Source organism: Erithacus rubecula (assembly GCF_903797595.1).
Source record: "Erithacus rubecula genome assembly, chromosome: 2".
Lineage (NCBI taxonomy): Eukaryota > Metazoa > Chordata > Aves > Passeriformes > Muscicapidae > Erithacus > Erithacus rubecula.
In genome coordinates this window covers 93,841,533-93,864,253 of record NC_136685.1, presented here as the reverse complement: position 1 = coordinate 93,864,253, position 22,721 = coordinate 93,841,533, and the positions used below count along the sequence as shown (strand labels likewise).

The 22,721-nt window shown below is 36.6% G+C and overlaps 1 protein-coding gene across 9 annotated transcripts in view; it reads left to right on the top strand.

The window, feature by feature from the left end:
- Positions 1 to 22,721, top strand: part of CDC42BPA (CDC42 binding protein kinase alpha) — a 178,532-nt gene that overhangs the window by 58,211 nt on the left and 97,600 nt on the right. For all 9 annotated transcript variants that reach the window (XM_079299015.1, XM_079299018.1, XM_079299016.1 and 6 more), the window contains exons 4-6: positions 5,068 to 5,151; positions 9,449 to 9,544; positions 13,929 to 14,077. In XM_079299015.1, coding sequence (XP_079155141.1) covers positions 5,068 to 5,151; positions 9,449 to 9,544; positions 13,929 to 14,077 — 329 coding nt within the window. The remainder of the gene's footprint in view (positions 1 to 5,067; positions 5,152 to 9,448; positions 9,545 to 13,928; positions 14,078 to 22,721) is intronic.

Here is a 22,721-nt window from a genome sequence, read left to right as displayed (position 1 = left end):
CCATTCTGTGATTATAGAAGAGCAGATTCCTATAGGTAGTATGTAAAAAAGAGGAATTTTTACTGTAGTTTGTGCCACTACATACTCTGATCCCTATGTACAAATATAATCATTGGGCAGCTGTAAAAATTACAAAAAAAGGAGTATTTATTTAGCTGCTTTATCACTCTTGGTTTTGCTCCATCTGGAGTAAAGCTTCTTTATGAAGGAGACTGGTGGCTGAAGTTAGGCATGGATAATTTATCTCTTGTCTAAACCTCTGCCACAGAGAATGTTGCAATCTCCATTTTGATGTAAACACTTCTGCTTAAAAAGATTAGCCTTGGTCAGTGCAACCATAGGAGTTGCAGCTGAGTTCATGTACAGATTGTGTTAAATATTAGAAAAATCACTGATATTGGTGCCTTCTTGTCAGAAGGATCATACATGAAACCTGCCTTGTATTGTGTTTTTAAGAGAAGTCATTTTTGTCTGCTAAATCAGCATGGAGCTCCACAGCAGCTAAACCACAAAGAAACTGTAGTTCTTTCTCAGGAAGTTCTTTGTGGTGAATCATCCCATGGACAGTGAGAATGTAACTTTCTCCATCCTCTTCTATGTAATTGGTTAGTTCTTCTCTTCTAGAAACAGAGTTTCTTTCTAATTCCTTATCTGAGGAAGATAGCATGACTCTATTGACTGTCAAAATCTTCAGTAAGGGGAAAACTGAAGTTCTTTCTATGAAGATGTTTGGGTTTTTATATTCTTAAAGTAACACTTAATAAATATTTGGAAGGATATATGTCTTGCTAGTTTAGCAGACAAGTTCTACACAGACATTTTTCTAAGAAAATAAGTTCTATGTGAAATTGCTAATTTTCCTGTAAAATAACCAGTAAATATTTGAGCAAGATTTAAAAAACGACCACCAAATTGTACTGCTACTTAAAGTACAAAAAACTATATTAATATTAAATTGCACAATACTTGTATTTCCTGAGACAGATTAAGAAATCTGAAAGAATGTATTTTCTTTCCAGCAAACTATAAATGAAACCAAGGTTGCTCTAGGTTACTGGGAGGGGTAATTTTTGTCTCCTGAATCAACATAATTCTGAAATTCTGTAGACTACAAAGTTAGTGCAAGTTTTCTTTGGCACAGTCTCAGATTTGTTCTTATTTTGATTTTACGGTACTCAATTTCTTCAATTTGCATAGTCAAGAAATATTTCTTTTTGTTTTTACAAGTTTAATGCAGACAAAAAGTAGTTTAAACTAGTTACTGCTTATAACTGTAAGAGTTCATTGTTCCTATTTTTGTTTTTACCCTTTTTTCTGCCTTCTGAAAAGGCTTCCTTTTTGTCAGATTATTCACATGCCCCTTCCCTCTCCATGCTTACATTTACTTATTTACAATTATATGTAAGAGTGCTGCCTTTAGAAAACACAGATGTTTTGCTTGGGGGAGGAGCAGGATTATCATGGTAAAATTAATAGTGTGGGCTTCAAGTGTTTCATTGTGCTGGCTTTGAGCAGCAGGGTTTGAAAAACCTAACTCCAAACAAAAAGACTTTAAACTTAGGAGCTGAAAAATGCTTCAAGGAAAGGTGAAGCAACTGGACAACAGCTCTTAGTGGTGTCCCTCAGCAGTATAAAAGTGCAGCTTAGTGAAAGTTCTATCTAATACCAGTATTTTCAGTTGATTCTATTACAACTTTGAAAAAAAAAAAAAATCTGTGCATGCTTATGCTTGCAAATATTAGGTAGTTATGTTGTTGATATTTTGAAGATGATGGATTTTGTAGCTTGAGAATGAGCTAGTTACTCCTAATTTTTGTCATACACTTAAGAACAGTAACATTCTTTCTTGTCTGCTTGTTCTTGCTGGACAAGAAAACCAATGCTGAATCTTCTTTTCTACTTTTATTGTTTTTCTTTTTCTCTTTATATCAGCTTCAATAGCTTATGTTCTTGCTTTTTTTCCCTGTATAAGGCTATTGCTTTTTAAGCAAAAGGAAAGTGCAGACAGATACTATAGAGACAAGTAGCCAAGCTTGGGGCAGAAGGTGTCTGACAGCATGCCAAACTAGACTGCTGTTTGTGGGAAATATGGAAAATTGTTGGAAGACTGGGAAAAAACTTCATATCTGACTAAACCCAAGATGTTTACATCAGCACATACCAATCCTTTTTTTTTTTTTTTTTTTTTTTGGCTGTTCACAGGAAAATAAAATTTAAACACTCCCCCCCACCTTAAAAAAAGTCTAATTTTAAGGAGTTATAATAGCAAGACACTTCAGGATCACTAGGACAGGAATGATTACTCTTTCTTCAATCTTGACAGCTTCGCTGGGGAAGGGAAAGATCAAAACAAAACTCTGGGTGTATTTGTGCCTTTGTGTAGGTAGTAAATGCTCTCTGTATATGTAAACACTGCCTGGATTTGTAATCATGATTCAGATTTTTTTTGTTACAATTAGAAACTATATCAGTCTGTTCATTGCTGAAGTGTCAGGTTTTACTTTCACAGTCTTGGAGTAAGGCACCCCCTAAAACATGCTGTGATTGCAGAAAGATGATGGTGATGTCTATGATCTTTTGTGTGTGGTGGTTATTGATATGCAGTAAAATTAATAGCTCTCACAGACTGAAAGCTTCAGACTAATTGTAAACACAGCTGGTAAACACAAGTCTATTTTTCTTCTTTAGTCAGTCTTCAATGCTGTCACACATTTACAGAAGGTACCATGCCTCTTCAGGCCATGGAAGGTCTGTGTTCCAAATCTTCACCAAAGGCAGTGCTGTAGCTCCTGCAGTTGTGTCCAGGTGGATACTGAATATGAGACTGGAAATTTAGGCAGCTGTGCAGTCTTACTGTGTCTCTTTCAATGACCAAGCCCTTTACAAAATAACACAGCCTTGCACTAAGCATGCTACAGGCAAGAAATGAAATCCTGAATTTGGTCTTGAAATACTTGTATTGTCATATGCCTCTGGCTGGCTGTACTGCAATGGTTAATGGTGGGGAAAAAACTTCCTTTCCATGCTGGGCAGCAGGAGCTACTTGGTTTTAGGAACATCAGCCTTTTAATTTTTCCCTGCAAGAGTCCCAAAACCGTTAAAGGTCTTTGGGCCACAACTACATTGTAGCTTCATACATGTCAGATACAGTTTGAATACTGACTAGGTGCAGTATTAAGGCTTTCTCCTCCTGCCACTTCTCAGTAGATATTGATACAGATAAAGGCTTTCCAGAGCTTCTAACTAAGATTTAGCTAGTGAAGCACAAGAATAATCAAGATGGAATCCATACCCTGGGCTCTGTATCACTGCAGAGGATTCATCTTTCCCTCAAAAAAAAATTTGGGTTTGCAGTCTTGGATTATCATATGCAGCACAGCAAGCATTCTTTATGAATTAAAATTATTATATTAGAGGCTAAAGTAATAATCCATTTTTGTTTTTTAAATCTGAAAGTTTCAGATTTAGAATCCATTCAGAACTTGAACCTTATGTGAAGTAACCTTTCAAATTTTCAGTCCATAAACTAGTTTAAACAAATAAATGTAGTGCTTTTCTGTCTTATTCCTCTTTTTATCTCCCTGCCATTCCCTCCCCCTGCAACCCCAGAAGGCAGCAGTGTCAAGAACAGGGCTGATAATGCACAGATGGGAAGTGACAGCTGCTTGTCTGTGAATCTATAGCTAGGCAAGAGCTACACTGGGAGATACACTTTGGTTTAGACATCAGAGTGTTGCAATCCTTCAACCTGTGCTTTTGCCTCATTTGTGGAGCTGTTGCAGCTGATGACACATCTGAGGATGGTTGAAAGAGGTTTGCATGACACTTTCTTCAAACTGTCTGATCCTGTATTTTTTTTCTCTGTTATCACTGTCTTCACCCATTGCTGGTTTACTGATTATGAAAGAGGTGAAAGGAATGTGGGATTCAACCTTTGTATTTTTTTTGTCACTGGCCTGCAGGATGAAGATGATGATATTCTGTGTGACAGCATGTTGATTTGTAACCAGATGCACACAGAAATAAACTTTCATCTGCTTTAGTTTTAAGATTCCTTTGAAAGGGAAGAGGCAGAACAGGATAGTTGGAGAATGGTTGTTAAAATGTAGTGATTATTGAACTTTTCTGTAGCTGGGGTGATAATTCTGGTCTAGTTCTGATCAGCAGCTTTGAGTTTGTGGCTTTCCTACCCATTTTGGTTAAGACACTGAGCTTTCCATACCCAGGGAACTGAACTGTGGAAACAAGTTTGTGTAAACTTCTTCCCTCCCTCTTTCCTAAAAATATTCTATGTTAGCTTATATTATAGCTAAACAAAACCAATATTCTCAGAAAAGGATGGTGTCAGTGAACTTAGTTAATTTATTATTACAGAGACCTATGATCTCTAATGTCTCAGAAGCTATGAGGGGATGGGGGGGGAAGCTGGACAGGCTTGTTTTGTTAAATTTTACTTCTCTAGAAATTGTGCATTTCATTGTTTCCCTGCTGCTTACAACAGGCATGACAAAGAGCTTGTTGAACTTCAGGTGGAAAAATGTGAAGTCATTCCATCTGAAGAATATCTAGTGCATCATTTGAAAAGAGAGTGAAAGTTGTTTTATGGCAAAACCTGGAGTTTTATTTGTGTCTAAAACCAAAACCACATTGTTTAGCTTGATTTAGCATCTGCTACTCTGTTTCTTTTTTTTTTTTTGAGGTCTCTGAGATGTAATTAGTGTGTATCACTGAAGTGCAGGAATATAAAGCCTAGAGCCAGAGAGATCTTCATGACACACTGATGGAGCAAGAAGTGTGATGTTCAGAAATGCCAGTTTTCATTGACAGTCACCTAGAAAAAAAATTATACATAGGGAAAGTGTGATGGGTAATGAAAGCTTACAATAGACTTGGAATTTTCCTGTATTATTGAGGTATTTCTATTTTCATGATGTGGTATTGTGAGCATAGTAAAAATGTGTCCAGAACACTCTGGGAAAAATTTCCAAAGCTGCAAGGTTACATAAAAATGAAAACAATATGCATTTTTGTGTTTTAACATATTTATCTTTCATTTCTGTTTTCCAGGTTGCAGTAGTAAAACTGAAAAATGCAGATAAGGTTTTTGCCATGAAGATACTTAATAAGTGGGAGATGCTGAAGAGAGCTGAAGTAAGATTACAGTAATGGTTTCTGTGGTTGTGTTCCCTCTTACTCTGCTGAATTGTCATTGCTCTTTCCACAAGTCTCCATGTTTATTAGAGGGATGGAGGAAGTTCTTCACTATTTACTGGCGGTATAAAGATTAATATTAAATAAGCCTAAAGCAATTCATCAGAAGGGTTTAAATGGCCTGGAATCTTGACTTCTGTGGGGCTGAATGTTTTTGACATTAAGCTCTTTCTGTAATTGCCCAAGAATTACCAGCTACACAAGTGATCTTTTAATGCATTTTTTTCCAGTTGGGAATATAGTCTTTAGCAAGTATTTTCCATGCTGGAAGGTAGTTACTGAGCTATAAGAAGGTAATTGCTGAGCTATAGCTCATCAAGTCTATTAGTTTATCAGTAGTTAGAACTTAATAAAGGCCCAATGAGTAGACTGAAAAATCAGAAAGATGAAAGTTTCAAATTAATTGGAGTGCATGTTTCCTAAAAATGTTCTTCTGCAAAAATATGTGATAAAAAGTTCCTTATTATAGCTGGAGTCCATTTTGTGTCTGAAAAATGTGGAACAACTCTTTTACCAGCCTTGCTTTTGCCTTAGCTGCCTACTTTCATTATACAACTCTGCTCTTCATAAAGTCCTTGATATATTTCCCCTGGATTCCTTTGAAAGGAAGCTTATCAAATGCAGCCTGCACCTGAATACTTGTGTATTAATTTTAGATGGAACATGTATCTAACTCTAATTTGCTTTGAAATTCTTCATCTGTGCATACTAAAAATGCACTCATAAATATCTAGTTTTTATCTGAGACCTCAACTTTGCTGCTCTCAGGCTGCCTTGCTGTTCAACTGCTTCCAAGTTTATTCTGATTTCCTCATTTATGTTTTAATTACATCTTGGTAGGAAGTGAGATCAATGGGAACCATCACACTTTAAAAAAAAGGATTCAGACAAATTAAAGCAAATTTCTGATGTGTGCACATCCTGTCTCTTTTAATGAAAATGTTATCACACTAAGAAGTATAAATGGCTTGCAGATTGTGGTTAGATGTGCACAGTGTGTTTCCTTTTTATCCAGAAATTTTTCAGATACTGAGGAATCTGGCAGTGGTCTTGATACAAGAGGTATTTCTCTCCAAGACAAATGTCATTACTGTAATTTTTATTATTTCAGTGAAAAAGAAAAGACCAGGAATAAAGCTCCACTCTATTTTTAAATGTACCCTTTTAAAGTGAGTTTGAAAACTGTTTCTTTTCATTAACATACAGTTATAAATAGGTTTCAAAAATTTTTCTCTATGCAAGGTATTAAAAGTATTCTTCCCATGGGTCCAGCTGAATTTCTTAAAGTCTGAACCATTAGCCTAAAAAGAATTACAGCTATGTTTTTCCATGCATTTGTAACCCTTGGATATATAGTGGAAAGAACCATCTGGAGTGAAAATGCATTATAAAGCATGACCTTTAGCAACTGTAACCTGTCATTTTTAGACATTCATTAATTCTCTTCTTACTACTGATGGGGAAAATGATCCATTTTGGCTCTGTTAGCAGCTTGCTGTGCTAATACTGAGATGTTAGCAGGAAAATCGTGCAGTCCAAAAACACAAGACAAGAATATAGATAGATCTGTATGTTCATATACCTCTGTATCAACAGTGTGGGAAGTGGGAGTCATTTGTAAAAGGAAAAAGGGAGGATGAACTCAAAAGAGGCTTGACAATGCCAGATTAAGGTTGATGGCAGCAAAATCTGAGAGCAAAAACTTTGTTACGATAAAATTATAGAGGTTGCAAAGTCAGTGGTTTTTTTCTGTATAATCCAGAGCATATATTTTCCAAATACTTGCCACTGTTGAGATGGGATGTAGAACTGGGAACTTTACTGATACAAGGAGTACCTGAAAGTGTGTGACATCTTGCTGTTACACTCTCAGAGCTGTTACCCTGAGCGTTGACAGTCACTTAGAGTTACTTGGATTGTGCTGTGCTGGTGCCAGATGAGACTCAGGACAGACCAGGACAAATATTGTGCAGCATGGAAGCAGTCAACACCCCCCAGCAGGTGCTGAGTGTTAGCTGTGAGAGCATGAGCACCCAACAGCAAAGCAGGTCAAATTCTTTGCTGATTGAAGGCCATGATAACAGGAGAGATAGGAGCACAGCACTGAGTTGGCTTTGCTGTGAGAGTTGGATCAGATGACCTCTGAAAGCCTCTGCCAACACTTCAAGGAGACTGCCTAGGGAAGATGAAATGCAATGCTGGAATAATGTAAGGCACCAAAAAAGGCTTGATTGAGCAGTGTTATAGTAATTAAAAGAACCACTGCTACTATCTCTTTTTGTTGTTGTTGGATTTTTTTTTACCACTTCAGCTCTGGCTGTTGCTGTCTCAGCTGTGATCTACTGTGATAGTAGCTGTTGCTTCAGCTCTAGGCATGCTGCCCAGAGGTGGGTGTCTGGAGTGCTCAAGGAATGCACAGTCTTGTGTCAAATCATGGCAAAAACAAGTGGAATTATATAAACTCTCTAGTAACTAATTCTATGAATTGTGTCATAACAAGTAGAAAAACTACCTCTTATTTATCCTTGTGAAAGTGAGAGTTTATAGATTTTCTCTAAAATATGACAAGAGTTTACAAACAAGGAAGGAAAAAAATCAGGCTGAAGCATGGAACAGCTTTTCTTCCTTCTGAAGATGATCCGTACTCATTCTCCTATCCCAAGTCTTTTTTTCATTCAATAAACCTTGAAGGTATTTGTTTTAAGTATGTCGTACTATTTTCTCAGATTTCAGTGATTTATCTCCTTCAATGATTAAAGTATGTCATCTTAATTTTTCCTGGTCTGCATAGTTCTTACTCACTGTCTTCACCTAAAAAATGGACTTATGATGGTTTATTTGCTTGGAGGAGGGGGTTACTTGCTGCTCTGTTTTTGCTGCCTGTATTTTTGTGCATATCTCAATCTCAAATGATACTTTTCATTCTTCACTTTCTAAATCACACAGCCATCAAAAGCCATGCTAGAGTTCTGCTATTTTCCTGTTGGAAAATAATAAAAAGCAAATATTTGAATTTCTTTTAAACTTAGCTGTCTCAAAGATGCAAGAGACAGAGCAAGGTTCAAGATTATGAAGCATCTTTATGAAGAGCAGAGTGTGCTGGAATAAAACATGGTCTATGTTTTTTCTTAAGCTCTCCATCTGTATTCTAAGTAGAGCCTGTACAATATTATTCTTTCCTTTGCACTATCTTTTAGATTTTTTTTTTTTCCTGAACGAAACTGTGTGTTGGCTTTGCTATTTGGTACATTTTGTTTTCTTTTATATCCACCTCAGAACTCACTCCCTTCAAAATATTTATGGGGTTTCTTTGCTAGTTTCTTTTTGGCTTTTCCTCTGTTTGGTCATTTTTGTCTGTCATTCTGCAAAGTTGTTTCTGCTGAGGTATTTCTTTCACGACTTGGGGTAGGTTGCAAGACCTTTGTTGGATTAAGCCTTGCTGCTTTGCACTTAGTTATTTTCTTCACATTTTGTCTTCTTTTGTTTCATAAAAACCTGTGTTCCACATTTAAAACATTTGTTGGCAGTTCTTGCTCCTCCTCTGTTCCACTTGATATGAAAGCACCTCCTGCCTCCTGTTTTTCTTTCTGGTGTATTGAGGGGAAACCTCTTGGGATGTCTGATCAACAGCTTATTTCTGGCAAGAGGATTATTCACTTCTCCCTGCTTTTGCTGATCAAGGGGTGTGGAGAAAGTGGTTAATGATTATCAAGTGATGACTACATGGAGTTATTGGCAGCTGCTTTCCAATGAAAAGAACCTTATGTGAAAACTCAAGTGGAAAACTAGGCTAACAGCATGATGAGATAAAACAACAACACAGGACTCCAGATTCCAGCTCTCTGACTCCTAGTACAGTTACAATTATCTAATGCCACTATTGATCATTTTGCTTAATCATACATTGCTGTTCTGTCATTACTGATACATCAGGATTTTGACATTTTAGACAGTGTAGCTTATTTATCCTTTTGTCTCACTTGACAGTACAGAAATCTTCAACTGTTTAAATTTGAAGAAGGTGGTCTCTTCTCATATCTTTTTTTTTTTTTTTTTTTTTTTTTTTTTTTTTTTTTTTAATTTTGTTGTATTTGGATAGTGTAATAAATGACTTTTTAACTTAGAGGCACTTTTGATTTTTCCCCCCTCAAATATAATGTCAAAACACAATCAGCTTGCTCAGTGTTTTTCTTTACATATTTTACCTAAAGCCTATAATGATTTTTCTCCCCTTCAGACAGCCTGTTTTCGAGAAGAGAGAGATGTGTTAGTGAATGGAGATAACCAGTGGATCACAACATTACATTATGCATTCCAGGATGAAAACTATTTAGTGAGTATTACTTTTAAGTACATATATATACATATATATGTATATACTTATTCCCATGTGTGGAAGTGAAGAGTCTTTGTTTGAGACAGAAAAATAGTTCTGGACTATATAGACTATGTGACTATCTGTGATTTTTCCATAAAATTCTGAAGGGTGGAGACTGGTCAGAAACTTTGCAAGTTTTGCTATAATTACCTCAAGAAGGCAGGTTTGTTTTCTGAACCACTTTGCATTTGTTGACAAACTTGGTCTATCTGCAGATTCTTTCTTATAATTTGTCATTCTAGTTTAAGTAGATTCATAAAATTACTAACATAGATTTTCTATTTTACTTTAATTTTTTATGATTAGCCATGCTGATTACTGTTCTACAGAGAGAAATTGGGAGTAGAGCCCTGTTTGGTAACAACTTACTATTTTGAGGACTTAAACTCATTAAGCTGTCACAAAACAATAAAACATTATTACAGCATAGAAGAATGATGCTAAATGCTCATAAATAAGAGTTGGAAGCTGTAGTTGTAGATTAAAGTGTCTCTTTTATGTTATTTAATTTTTGAGTGTTTTGAATGATTTGCAAAAAAAAACTAATATGAGGAAATGTAGCCAAAACACAAAAATGTTTTGATTGTGATACAGTGTCAGTAGTATTTATGCCTGAAAAAGTAAACAACTATGCATTGATGGTTTTCAGTTATTTGGGTTTTATTGTCCTGTGTTTTGGGTTCTCTATCATTAGCAATTCTAACATTTTTTTTTAAATCTACTCTACAGCCACAGTCATTTTTTTCCTCCAAGTCTGTCCAGTACAAAACTGCTATACATGGAACTCTTGTGGTTTTTGCCATTATATTGCACTTTCTTCTGTCAGTTCAGAGGCCTGGGGATCCATGGATTTTGGTAGATTTGTTTAGAAACTAGGCTCTGCATTTGTAAATCTAACTGTTGGCATAAATACCTTTCAGCCAGCTTCCTGCTTTGTAAATGTGGACAGTAAAAATAATCATGTATTGTGTAATTCTGACTTTATCATTAACAACATTTCAAGGAAAATATGATATATATTCCAGAGCAGCCTGCTAGAATTTGTTTTATTCTTGCCAGTTTCCTTGTTTTCACTAAGCACAGAGCAGGTTCTGTTCTTCATCTTTGATAGTATGCTGACAGGAGCTAGTTTTGCAGTCTGCTGGGCAAAATATCAGTAATACTGTGAGTTTGTATCATCACTAGTTCTACATATGCTTTTTATTAAAATCATAAACACAAGTGGCCTTTTAAAAAAGTCTATGTAGATTGAGCAGTAGATGTGGTTGTGCAGTGACTTGCCTTGGGATAGACGTCAACAAACTGGAGAGAGTAAAATCTCATGAATTCCAACAAAGGGAAAGGCAGTGCCCTGCACCTGGGGTGGAATAGAAGAAACCCAGTGCCTGCTGGGGGCCAGGTGATTGGAAAGCAGCTTTGCTTGAGGTCCTGGAGGGTAACAAGCTTAATCAAGGCATCACATGAGCCAGCAATGCACTCCTGCAGTAAAACAGGCCAGGAGTATTCTGGGCTGCAAGGAAGAGTGCTGCCAGCAGGTCAGAGGAGGTGCTTCCTCTCTGCTCAGCCCTGCCCCAGCTGCACCTGAAGTGCTGTTCCAGGTCTGAGCTCCCCAGGGCAAAAGAGAGATAGAAATGCTGGAGCAAGTCCATTGCAAGGCCAGGAAGGTGATTGAGATTGAGACACTGGGTCATCCTTCCTGTACAGAGAGCTGGGATTCTTCAGCACAAATAAATGTAGGATGGAGAGGGGATTATCATCCATGTGTATAAATGCCCCGTGGAGGGAATCAAGACAAAGGAGCCAGATTCCTCTCAGTGGTGCCTGGGGAGAAGGCAGGAGCCAGTGGACACAACCTGAAATATATAGAGTTTCATCAGAAAACAAGAAAAACCTTCTTTATTGGGAGATACTCAAACCCCAGCTGGAGACAGCCATCATCAGCCTTTTCTAGCTGACCCTACTTGAGCAGATGAGGTCTGAAAAGTTCCCTTCCATGAAATGAATCCATGATTTAGGATTAAATGCCTGTGTTAAGCTTCCACTAGTTACTAGAATTAAGAGTTCTTCAGTCAATACTTTTTCTTTCTCTTGGAAAGATGATGCTGTCATACAGTAGTATTTTGAGAAGTATTTGAGATTTGGAAAGATCTAGATGATTGAGTACACTTAAAAATAATTTTTAAAGCTTTAAAAAACCCATATTTTTTATAAAGACATGGATATTTGACATTGGATATTTACAAAATTTTTTAATATAAAATTTAGTTTCTAGATTTGTCATTCCTACACATGTATTTATCTTCATTTGCACAGCTTAATACCCTGAGTTACAATTTAAGTGTTAGCTTATTCAAGGAGTTGAAAGTTTCTGTGTTGAAGGGCTATTATGTTGCTCTTGCAAACATAGGAGGTGCAGGATCCTGTGCTTTAAGAGCCAAAATTCCATTATTTTGCTATATCCAGTAGCTGAGTTACAGTGAAAGTGCTGTAGAATGAGTGCAGAGATCCTACATCAGTTAGGAGAATCTGAAGAGGGTTTTTTTTTTTTAATATAGTTTCAAAGTAATAAATTCAGCTCTTGAAGATGTCTGTACAATGCATCACTTGATAATCAATATCTGAAATTCCAAAGGCTTAATGCATTTTCTAAAACTGTAAAACACAAGAAAATAATACAATCAGTCTTGTTCCAGGAGTGTAGGAGCACCACTGAATAGAAGATACTTATCTTCTATAAAGATTGCAAGCATAATTTAAGATGCCTATTATTCCTGTCACAAAGCAACAGATGAAAATTTGACTATCAACACATTTAAAATCTTGTGGAAATACCTTTTGTGCTTTCTTATGCACTTGGAATCAATGAGGATGCACATGTTATTCTGTATCAAGCTGTTACAATCTTTGTTCATCACCTTTATTGTTATGGAAAATACGAGAGAAAAGAAACAGGTGTAAGATTTCTGCCTGCCCCTCATCTTCCACAGAACTGCCATAATTTTGCTGATTTTTTTCCTTCATATTTTAGTGTCTTTTTCTGACAATAGGAATGGCAAACATGTTAAGGGAACTAATAGAAGTAGTGCCTTTAAAGAAACAAATTGAGGTATACATTATATATTATTTTTTATTATTTATGGTTTTCTTAAGAGTCACTGCTTCAAATGCAGATAGGCTGCCTTCCTGGAAGCAGACTGGAGCTCTAAGCAAAAACTTTCAGATAGTCTAGTGGAAATTTATTCTCAGGGACATGATTTGTTTCTTGGGGTTGTCCTGTGAAGGGCCAGGAGCTGGGCTTTGGTGATCCTTGTGGGTCCCTTCCAGCTCAGGATATTCTATGATTCTAATTAACCTGTTCACAATGATGTTTGAAAGTAATATGTTAGCTGTGTATGTTAAATTATAAATATTTATAATTAGTTTGTTAGCTGTAATTAGTTTGACTTTTTTTCCTTTCTTCTATTTGCCTTTTCAGGCCCTGTTTCATAATTAAAAACAAACCAAGCCAAAATATATTAATCCTGAGTTTCACACTTAAGTTTCACTTTTTCCAGTCATTTTAACTATGTTGCTAAAAGAACTGGCATTTTATTCTGTAAGTACAGTAAAATGCAGAAAGGCTCTGATTTCTTTAAAGTGTTTGCATCCACTTCTATGGCTGGCAAGTCTTATGTTTCATTAATATGTAAGAAATCAATATTTTTCTCCATCCTTTCAGTTAGAGAAGGTGACATGTTTTATGTTGCCAGGTCCTGTATCATGTAATGTCAACAGTTTCTGGAATTATGCTGTGAGTCACTGGCAGTCTCTCACAGTTTGCCTTAATCTGAATAGTCTAAAAACTTTACTCTCCAATGGAATTCGTTTAATGGGAAAAGGAGATGGTAGGAAGAAAGGGAAGGGAAGGCCTTGGAAATTAGGGCAATGTAAATGAGATTACAGATTAACATACTTGTTTCATTTTTATAGGTCTGTACTTCAATCTTTGACTCCTTTAGCATTCTAACAAAAGGCATTATTTTCATAAGGGAATCCAGAGGATCTATATATTTCATGTTTTGGTGCTAGGACTGTGGATGAGGTTGATACTATGAAGCTTACTGTATTTGGGGAGATAGAAATATGAAAAATATTCAAGTAGGCTAAATGTTGAACTGCAGCTGAACTGGCTACTGTTTTCAGAGCACCTAAGCATCTTGGTTAGTTTTTTTTTATATCCACAATATTTTTTGCAGTGCATTAATTTTTATGCTTCGAAGAGTATTTAGTCTTTTATTTACTCAATAAATTGTGATTCTTTTTCCCCTCACTCTGTTCTCTTATTGTTCCCACTCCATAGTACCTGGTTATGGATTATTATGTTGGAGGAGACCTGCTTACATTACTCAGCAAGTTTGAGGACAGACTCCCTGAGGATATGGCTCGTTTTTATTTGGCTGAAATGGTGATAGCCATCGATTCAGTTCATCAGTTGCATTATGTTCACAGGTAAGTAATTAGAGCTCCAAATTCCTCTTGGAGTTAGGGAGAGTTACTTGATGGAGTGAAACTAATTCCTGTTAGAAGATTTCAAGTTGTTAACAAGTGTTTGCTGTGATAGTGAGCATAATAGAACTGATCTCTCTATATTGTGGTTATTAGAGCTGTTGCTAAACTTGTACATATGGTCAGAGGCATGAATGAACCTCCAAATGCATCTCATGAACCTTGCACACTGCTGTGTTTGAGAGTTAACAATCCATAATTTATAAAAGCAAAACTGGAAACCTCATTGTGAAATGTGATCAACTTTGAACAGGTTTAGTGAAAGGTCAAATGCTGTGTCTTCATTAGTCTGTTTGATTTATACTGAAGCTGAAAACACACCACTGTCTGCTTTGAATTTTTTTTCAGCATTGTGGTACTTATCTTTTTTTGGTGTGTATGTGTACATATATATATGTGTGTGTTTGTGTGTGTGTATATATATATATATATATATTCACAGGAAAATATTAAATCATTTGTGTCTAGCTTTTTTGGAGACCATGATTGATTTTTCCACAAAACTGACATTATCTTTTCTTTGATGTATCATTCTCTGCTGAACTCCATGGTAATTCTTGTATGCAGAGATAAAGGTTATCTTACAAGGAGCAGAATCTTCAAATGCACTCGACAGATGTACTTGACTCTGACAGAAGTCAGGAGGAAAACTCCCTGTTCTTTAAGCTGAATCATTAAGTTGGCAGAATGAGCTTGTTTGGTACATCCATCTATCGCCCTTAATTAAAGTCTGTACTAACCATGCCTCCTTTTGCTGTTCCCACTTGGCTGCTTCACTGCAAAAAAGATGTGTGTGAGGAGGGAAGGGGGTTTAGGGGAATTTATTTTTGTCCAAGAGGTATGTTGTGGTTGGTTTTGGTGTGTTACTGGTTGTGTTTTATTTGATTTGCAATTCTGGCTTCTCATGAGAGAGCTCTAGGTGTGGTGGTGCTAAACTGCAAATCACTCCTGGAATATATTGAAGTCTGCTAGTTTTGCTGAAGAACTGTGTTAGACAGAGCCTTATTTTCTTAGGGAAAAACCCAGAATACTTTCCTTGATTTTTGAAGATTAGAACTGTGTTATTTCTGCCTATTCTTTTATTTTGTTTTGTTTTGTTTTGTTTTGCTTGGGACCTAATGTGAAGGGTTTTTGCATTCAATTTAATTTGGATCTAATTCTTAAAATATGATTGTGGGTAAACTAGTGAGACACCATCTACTGTTGCCAGGTCTTTTACCCAGTAAATCTGCATATGGAGAAGTAACTGTTTTCAGAAGAACATATTCATTCTACCTTTTCCTCCAAACAGATCAAAATCTTTGTAATTCAGTACTGGTAGTATGTAATGTGCAACAGATGTGATATTTCCATCCTCAAACTGTATTGTCTCCAAGATGAAATAGGTGCTGGTGTAAAATTTGGGATGAAAATAGTAACATTGCAGTTAAAAACAATATATAAATTATTATGCTTGCATGTTTATTCATGTGAATTTTCAACAAAAAAAAAGCCCCTATGAGTTCTTGGTCCTTCGTTGTTTGATTTGTGGCATTGCCAGTGAACTTCATGTTCATAAAGTTCTAAATGCCACTTTGGCATTTTATCATTAGTGCTGCTGTAATGCAATGCCTGTTTATAAAGGCATGTTTGGCAAGATTAAAAATGTAAAGAGCACTTGAGTATATGTTAAATGATCAGCCTTTGAAATGAGACCTGTTTCACTGTTAGTTTTATTAAGATGTTTGCAACTGGTAAAGCAAAAGAAAGGAAAAGAAAACACATCATCTAAATGCCACTAATGCTCTTTTCCTGAAGGCTTAACCATGGTGGCCACATCCTTTTTTGGGAGTGCCTTGCACACAGCAAAGGGTGTAGGAGAAGGAGGAAATAGTTTTAAAAGCTGGATTAATGTAGCAGCTGTGGTAGTGGTATTTCAGATGAATAGCCAGTTTGCATCAGGATTTGATCTGGGTTGTTGCTACTGAACTAGAAACTGTGCTTTAGGCATGTTTTGGTCAAGGTTCTATTCACACAGTAAGATAGCAGATTGCTTTGTTTTGTTTTCTTTTAGTGCCCCAGTTCTTTCAGGATGGATTTTCACATTAACCATTCATAGTGGGGTACTTCAGTGATAATTTTCTGGCTTTCTGTGAATGTTTTTGTACTTTTAAAAAGAGGTACTTCTGTTTTTCTTCTAAGTGTGTCACTCCTCTTGTGCCTTTCTAGCATCAATCACTTTTTAGTTGTCAATTAGTTTTATTTGGGAGGATGCTGATTGCAGTGGCTGTTTGTTTGCCAATCACTCTGATGTCAAATGCAAGACACTTTCCTTTCCTAAAGTACATTGGCCAAGATTCTGAAATGTCAAATAAACAACCTCAGCATTACTTAAATGACTGTATTTCAGGTTTTCAGTTCCAAATTTGAATGCTATTTCTGCACTAGCATTGTGGGATTGCAGGATGAATTTATAGGTGCAAGGAAATCAAAATCTAGGTGTTAATAAAACTGTGCAGATAAATTGCATGGTATTTCTTTAATGCATGTTGTGTTATCTCAAACACATAAATTTTTTTTTCCCTACAATACCTTGGATTTTATTGGTGAACCTGGTTTTCTCTCAGTTTTATGTAAAGTAGAAATTATTTGTTTTGCCTAAATTATTTAGCATTAAAAAAAAGACTGGAGAAGGCCTGGCTGCCATGGGAGGAAATTTTCCCTGATAATTGCAGAAGGTGCTCTCTGGACAGGAGCTCATCCTGGGCACATTCAGTGTGCCACTGGTGGCTTTGCACACCCTGCACTGTCTGTGCTGCTGCCTTTTCTGCTGTCTTCTGAGGGAGCCCCTTAGTAAGGGTCTATCTAAGTCTGTCTCTGTCCTAAATTTTATTTGGGGCATTACATACTCTTGAAAAGTAGAGAATTGTAAGTGTTAATGTGCTTAAATAATTTTCATTTTGACTTTCTTTCCTCCACCTATTTATTCTCTGCAGGGCTGCACAGTGATTCAGGGCAGAGCCAATTTGCAGCTAGGGAGTGTTCAACATTTAGGCTCATGATCCTCCAGACCACTGCAAAAATATTCATTTAAAATACCTTTCATATATTGGCACACACCCACATTAAACAGTCATCTTTTTCTATTGAATGGTAAAACAATCCTTAGTTACTTTCTTACTAAGAAAATATTTTGGAAAGATTATGAAACACCTGCGTTATTTACTATTTTTGTTGGTTAAGTGTATGGGAGGATAGTTAAGACTACAGGGCAAACTCTTTAAGTAACAGGCAGTCAGGTGTTGTCTTTTGCATGTGGTGAAAAAATAGACATAAAAAGTGTAAACACCCATTTCCAGAAAGTATGTGTGATTACAGTTAGCTCCATCAGGGTGTTTCTGGATTTCTGGTTGCTGCTGTCTTTTTAGTTAGAAGAATTTTAACATTCTGAAGCACCAAATACCTTATTTTTCTTTTCTTTTTTTCTTTTTTTTCCCCTTTTCTTTTGATTTTCTCTGTCAATTTCTGAAATTCAAGCTAAGCTTCACTGGAACATTTGAGTTCTTAAAATGTAGAGCAGCAGAATTCTCTAAGGAAGTGACATCCTTTCTGAGAAATACTGAGCATAAGGGAATAAATCCATTAGGGGCATAAAAGAACTGTCTATTCCCTATCAAGCCAGGCTCTCTGCTTTTAACAAGAAGGTACTATTTGTCCTTAGTAGAAATCATCTTAGGGACATCACTGAAATATTTACTGTCAGCAGGCAGCTGAAATCTGGTATCCTTTGTAGGATGCATTTCACTTTCAACTATAAGTTTCAGTGCCAGTGTATCCATTTTTGACTTGCTGAATAAGTGGTTTTCTGTCTTCTGGGTGTATCCCATCTTTACTGATCATTAATTTGCTTAAATGGAAAATGCAGGGGTAGAAGGCCCATCTTGGGAACTCAGCTGCATTGCACGGTGTGTCTGAGTTGAGTTGGCACAAGGACAAGCCAAGCGCTCTGGCCTTTGGTAAAGTGAGCCCTCATTGTGGGTTTGAAAGAAAGCAACCTCGTATTTTAAGTGTTTACCAAACTTTGCAAGAAACATAATGTGGAATACACACATGAAGATGTCCTTACAAAGTGCTGAGAGTGAAGGAAATGGCTAGAAAAATAAGGAAAAAATAACATGGGATTATTTTGATAGTTACTGAAAATGTATTGCTTTGAAATGTGGCATGGTTTAGTTTTACATGGAAAGCTGCAGGACAGCAAGTTATTTTAGTGAGTGTTTGGTAAGGCAGTGCTTCCTTACAAGGTATTCTGTGACAAAGGTAGGAGAGCTCTGAGAGTTGTTTCCGCTCCATTTTTCCTCTGAGGAGGGGCTGGATCCAAAGGTTATCTGGGCCTTCATTCTGCCCCGTGACCTCTGTGGCACAAATGCTCTCAAAGTGTGCCCTGGGGGTGGCACCTGACCTCACTGAGGGCTGGAGGAGGTTAATGCTGTTTAACTACAGTTCATCGGTAGGATTTCCAAAGGAGCCTGCCACGACCTAGAAGTATTTTGAAATAAAAGGCCCACAGATACTTGGAGTATCTGTGGATCACACTGGCTGTACATCATGGAGAAGGCAGATGGTTTCTGGGTGTGTCTCATGGGAGAGTTAATTTGAGTGAAAGCTGTAGGGGTGACTGAGCTGGTATAGAAATATATGTACATTCTGTGCTATTCGAGCAGAAGGAGTTTAAAAACCCTAAATCCAGCCCCTTAGGCAATAGTAGCCTTGAGTACTGGAGACTTTCCTAAGAGGAGGTGCCTTTACAAATGTATCTTTGCACCGTTTTTCTCCCATTGTTCCTCTCTCCCCAAGCTCCAGGCATTCCTTCTTCACTGCTGAAACAAAGGCTTGTGGCACTGTGCAGGGAACTGAAGTGGCCAGGCCAAGTGAGAAGTAACTTTACACTTTAACTAACTTGGTTCAATTCCTCAATTTTGCAGAGAATAGTAGGAAGTCACTTTTAGCCAGTCTTGGGAATAAAAACATTGTTTATTACATTGTGCCTGTTTCTCCCCTACATCCCTTGAGTGTTACTTGGGATATCTGGCAATGTGGTTTTAAAGAAGGAACATGAGAAATAGTTGGAGTATCATAAATGTATGATACCCTCAGCTTACAGTAGAACTTTCCCCTTTAATGTTTGACCTAATAACAAAGGAGCTCGTTGATTACTGTCATGTGAGGAAAGTCAGCAACACAAGAACTGCACCCCTCCTTCCTTTCTGAGTCCCCACCTGTCCTTTAGTTGGTACTAGTTCTCCTTTACTAGAAAAGAGACTTGGGAAAAGTGGAAGTGCACAGATTGAGAGTTTCTACTTTTTCATGTAGTTTTGTGCAGCTCCTGGGTACAATTGCTTGAAAGGCAGATGAATGTGAGCACTCTGCCAGATGCTATGGAATCTCCCTTAGGTAGGAATTGGTTGTGGTTGTTATAAAACAGAAGTGTTTAAACCCTCCTAAAAGTGAAAATGAGAGACAAGAAATAGAGTTTGATTGGAAAAGGTACTTTTTAAGTCTTAAGGTGAAAATTATTTATGCCCGAAGTTTTCTATAGAAAAACCTATGGTCTTCCCTGCCAAATAATAAAGTTTAAAGCAACACTCAGAGGATGCTAAATATGATGGGACTTTCAAAGAGCTCCTGCTGCCTGTGGCATAAAGATTGATCTGACTTCTTTGGTTTTCACAGAAGAAAGGTCCATGTTAGAACAGTCATAGCTCTGACATGAGATCTGTTTCGATGTTTAATGAAGTTGGAGGTGTTCAGAGAATTTAATAATTTCTTTTGAGGACAAAACATTCCCATTTGTAAGCTGTTCTGTGTAAGTTAAGCTATAATTTTACACTCATTCTCTTCTGATCATTTCAGACATGGAAATACTTTTTCCTTCTACTTTCTTTGATATCCAAAATCAACACCAGGAAAGTAGGACAAAAGCATTTTCCTTATTTCTGAATTTTTTGTCTCAGTGACTGTGGTTCTGAGGATGTGATTAGCTGGTTTTTTTGGTGACCAAGAGTTGGTAATTAACTTTCAGTGATTTTGTTGTTGTTTATTAAGTTCAGAATGAACTTAATATGAATTTCATAACTACTACCTTTCATAGTGTCTTCAATTTTTATTTATTAATACCTTGTGTTGTCCTCAAGCTCCTTCTTGAAATGCCTTTATTTTATGTTCCCTTTGCTTCCTTTTTAGTATTTGAAATACAATTGAGTTTATATTATTAGATTACATAAGATTAGAAGCTGCACTGAACAAATTCATTGTCATTATGTGATTTTGAATGTCATGTAGATTTGTCATTGCATAAATAAGCAATAATTACTTGGCTTTAGACTCAGATATTCCTGCAGTAACATTGAGATGCTTGAATGTATGAAAAAGTATTTTAAAACCTGTTTTTTTGTTAGAGCATTCTTCCCAGTGAATATTTGGTGGATTTGGAGTGAAAATATCTTAAGTAGCTGAACTTTCAGATCTGACAAGCAGAAATTTGATGTTGAATTTCTGAGTTGAATGGTGTTGCCTCAACCACTAAATGTAGTACCTCATTTTTTTATCATAAATTAAGATAACCTTGCAAGATACCTTATTATAATAAGATATGAGGGCAATAATCTGATTGCTGGATGGATAGTTAAGGAAGTATTAATCCAAATAGCCTTGTCTGCATTGAAAGCTGTTCTTCTGTAAACATTTCCCTCTTGCATTTCCAGAAGATCTGTTGTTGCATTGATAGAGGTGCCTATCTTGTGTTTCTTTTTAATAACAGCAAAATACTTCTGGCTTTTAACTTCTTAAATGAGAAAAAAAATAGGTCACTTAACATCCTGCAAATTAGAATACTGCTTACCAAGCAGATGCTTGCACGAGGTCAGGCTTGGTTCAGTTGGGGAAGGTTCCATGGTTGGGGTCAGGGAAGCAAGACCTTGTGGAGCTTTATCTGAGAAGTTGTATTAAAATCTTTATTGACTCAGGTGCTGCAATGTTTGTGCTGTTCAGTTTTTCTTTATTAGCTATTGGGGGGCAGCCTTTAGCATTTCCTCCTGCAGCAGGAAGCAGTGGTATTGCTGCCACTGTAACTTAGTAATTTTTAATCAGATACAGTTCAAGAAGTCCTGGAAAAAGGCATTAGAAAGGTACGAAGAGAAAACTGGCTTAGAGGAGAAAGGGCTAAAATATGGTCTAATACAATAGTAGCAAAGTTATACATTCTTCATGCAGGAAATTGGACTAGCACAGAGAGGAATTTACTTTTATTTAAGTGCAGCTCCTTTAGAGTTCTGCTTAAGAGCTGAAAATTCAGTCCTTAAGTTCCTTTCCAAGATACTTAAAATATACATGTGTTTTGGTTGGTTTTTTTTTTAATAAGCATCATGCTTTGTGCTTTATGTCAAAAGGAAATTTTTTTTACATAAGCTAATTTGAATACAAAGGTTTTCCAGTAACACTTTATTCTTAATAAGTGTAACTTTAGTGTGTTTGAGCAAACAGTGTACACTTTTTATTTTTCTGATTATTTTTAAATATCTGAGATGTTTTTCTGCCAAGAAAAAAACTGCAAGTACTGGATATACTGGGATACATTTAGACCAAATGCATTTCTTCCTTTGTAGCCTCTGGCTGCAGTTCCTTGCTTAGTCTGTTTCTATTGGGAGTTTTATGCCAGTGTCACAGAGCTTATTATATTTGGATCATGCCTGTCAATATGTTTTGTTTTCTAACAACAGCAAAAGCAAAAAACACATACTGAGCTGTTTATGTCATATGTCTGTTGCTGCACGACATGGTAGGGAAACTGTAGACATATGCTTCAACTTGGTCTGGTTTATTCCCTTGTGTTTCCTTGCCTTTTAGTTGGAATAAAGATTATATTACTTATTGAACCTGCCCAAACACATTCTGAATGCTTTATAGGATGAGAAACTTTAAGATATATTTTTATTTTTTTCCTTGATTTCTGTTCCATAAGAATTAAGCTGATTTAAAGCTGATTTTGTGCATAAGTAATTTTTTATGTTACATTTATCCAAGCATGCTTCATTTTTAATATGCTTTTGTCTATATGCTGCAGTAGGTACAGCAGCTTTTGCAGGGCTGGCTCTGTGGCTGAGAAGAGGTGACTTTGCAGAGGGCCACATGGACACAGTGATAGGCAGAAGCCATGAGAGCTTTACAAAGCTTTGCAAAACCAAACAAGCAAGAGCTGAAAGTTGTCTCACAGTAATTCTTGACAATGAGATGGTGAATAGGGTCAACTGGGCATCCCATGTAGGTGCATTGGAGTTTTACATGCTCTGGGAATTAGAAGATAGCTTATCATATCCTCATTTAATATATTAAGAAAGAGGAGCATAGGCATAGTGAAAAATAAGCACAGCATGTAATTTCATGTGGTGGGTATATTTTCAATTTTATGGCAGAGCAGTAGAGCTGTGGAGTTCAGGTTAATTCTGTCTCTGACATTGTAGGTGTAGTAAGAGCCAAGCTACAGCTGAGAGTAAATGGAACTCTAAGATTATGAATACTTCCAAAAAGGAAAATTCCAAAATACTTACAA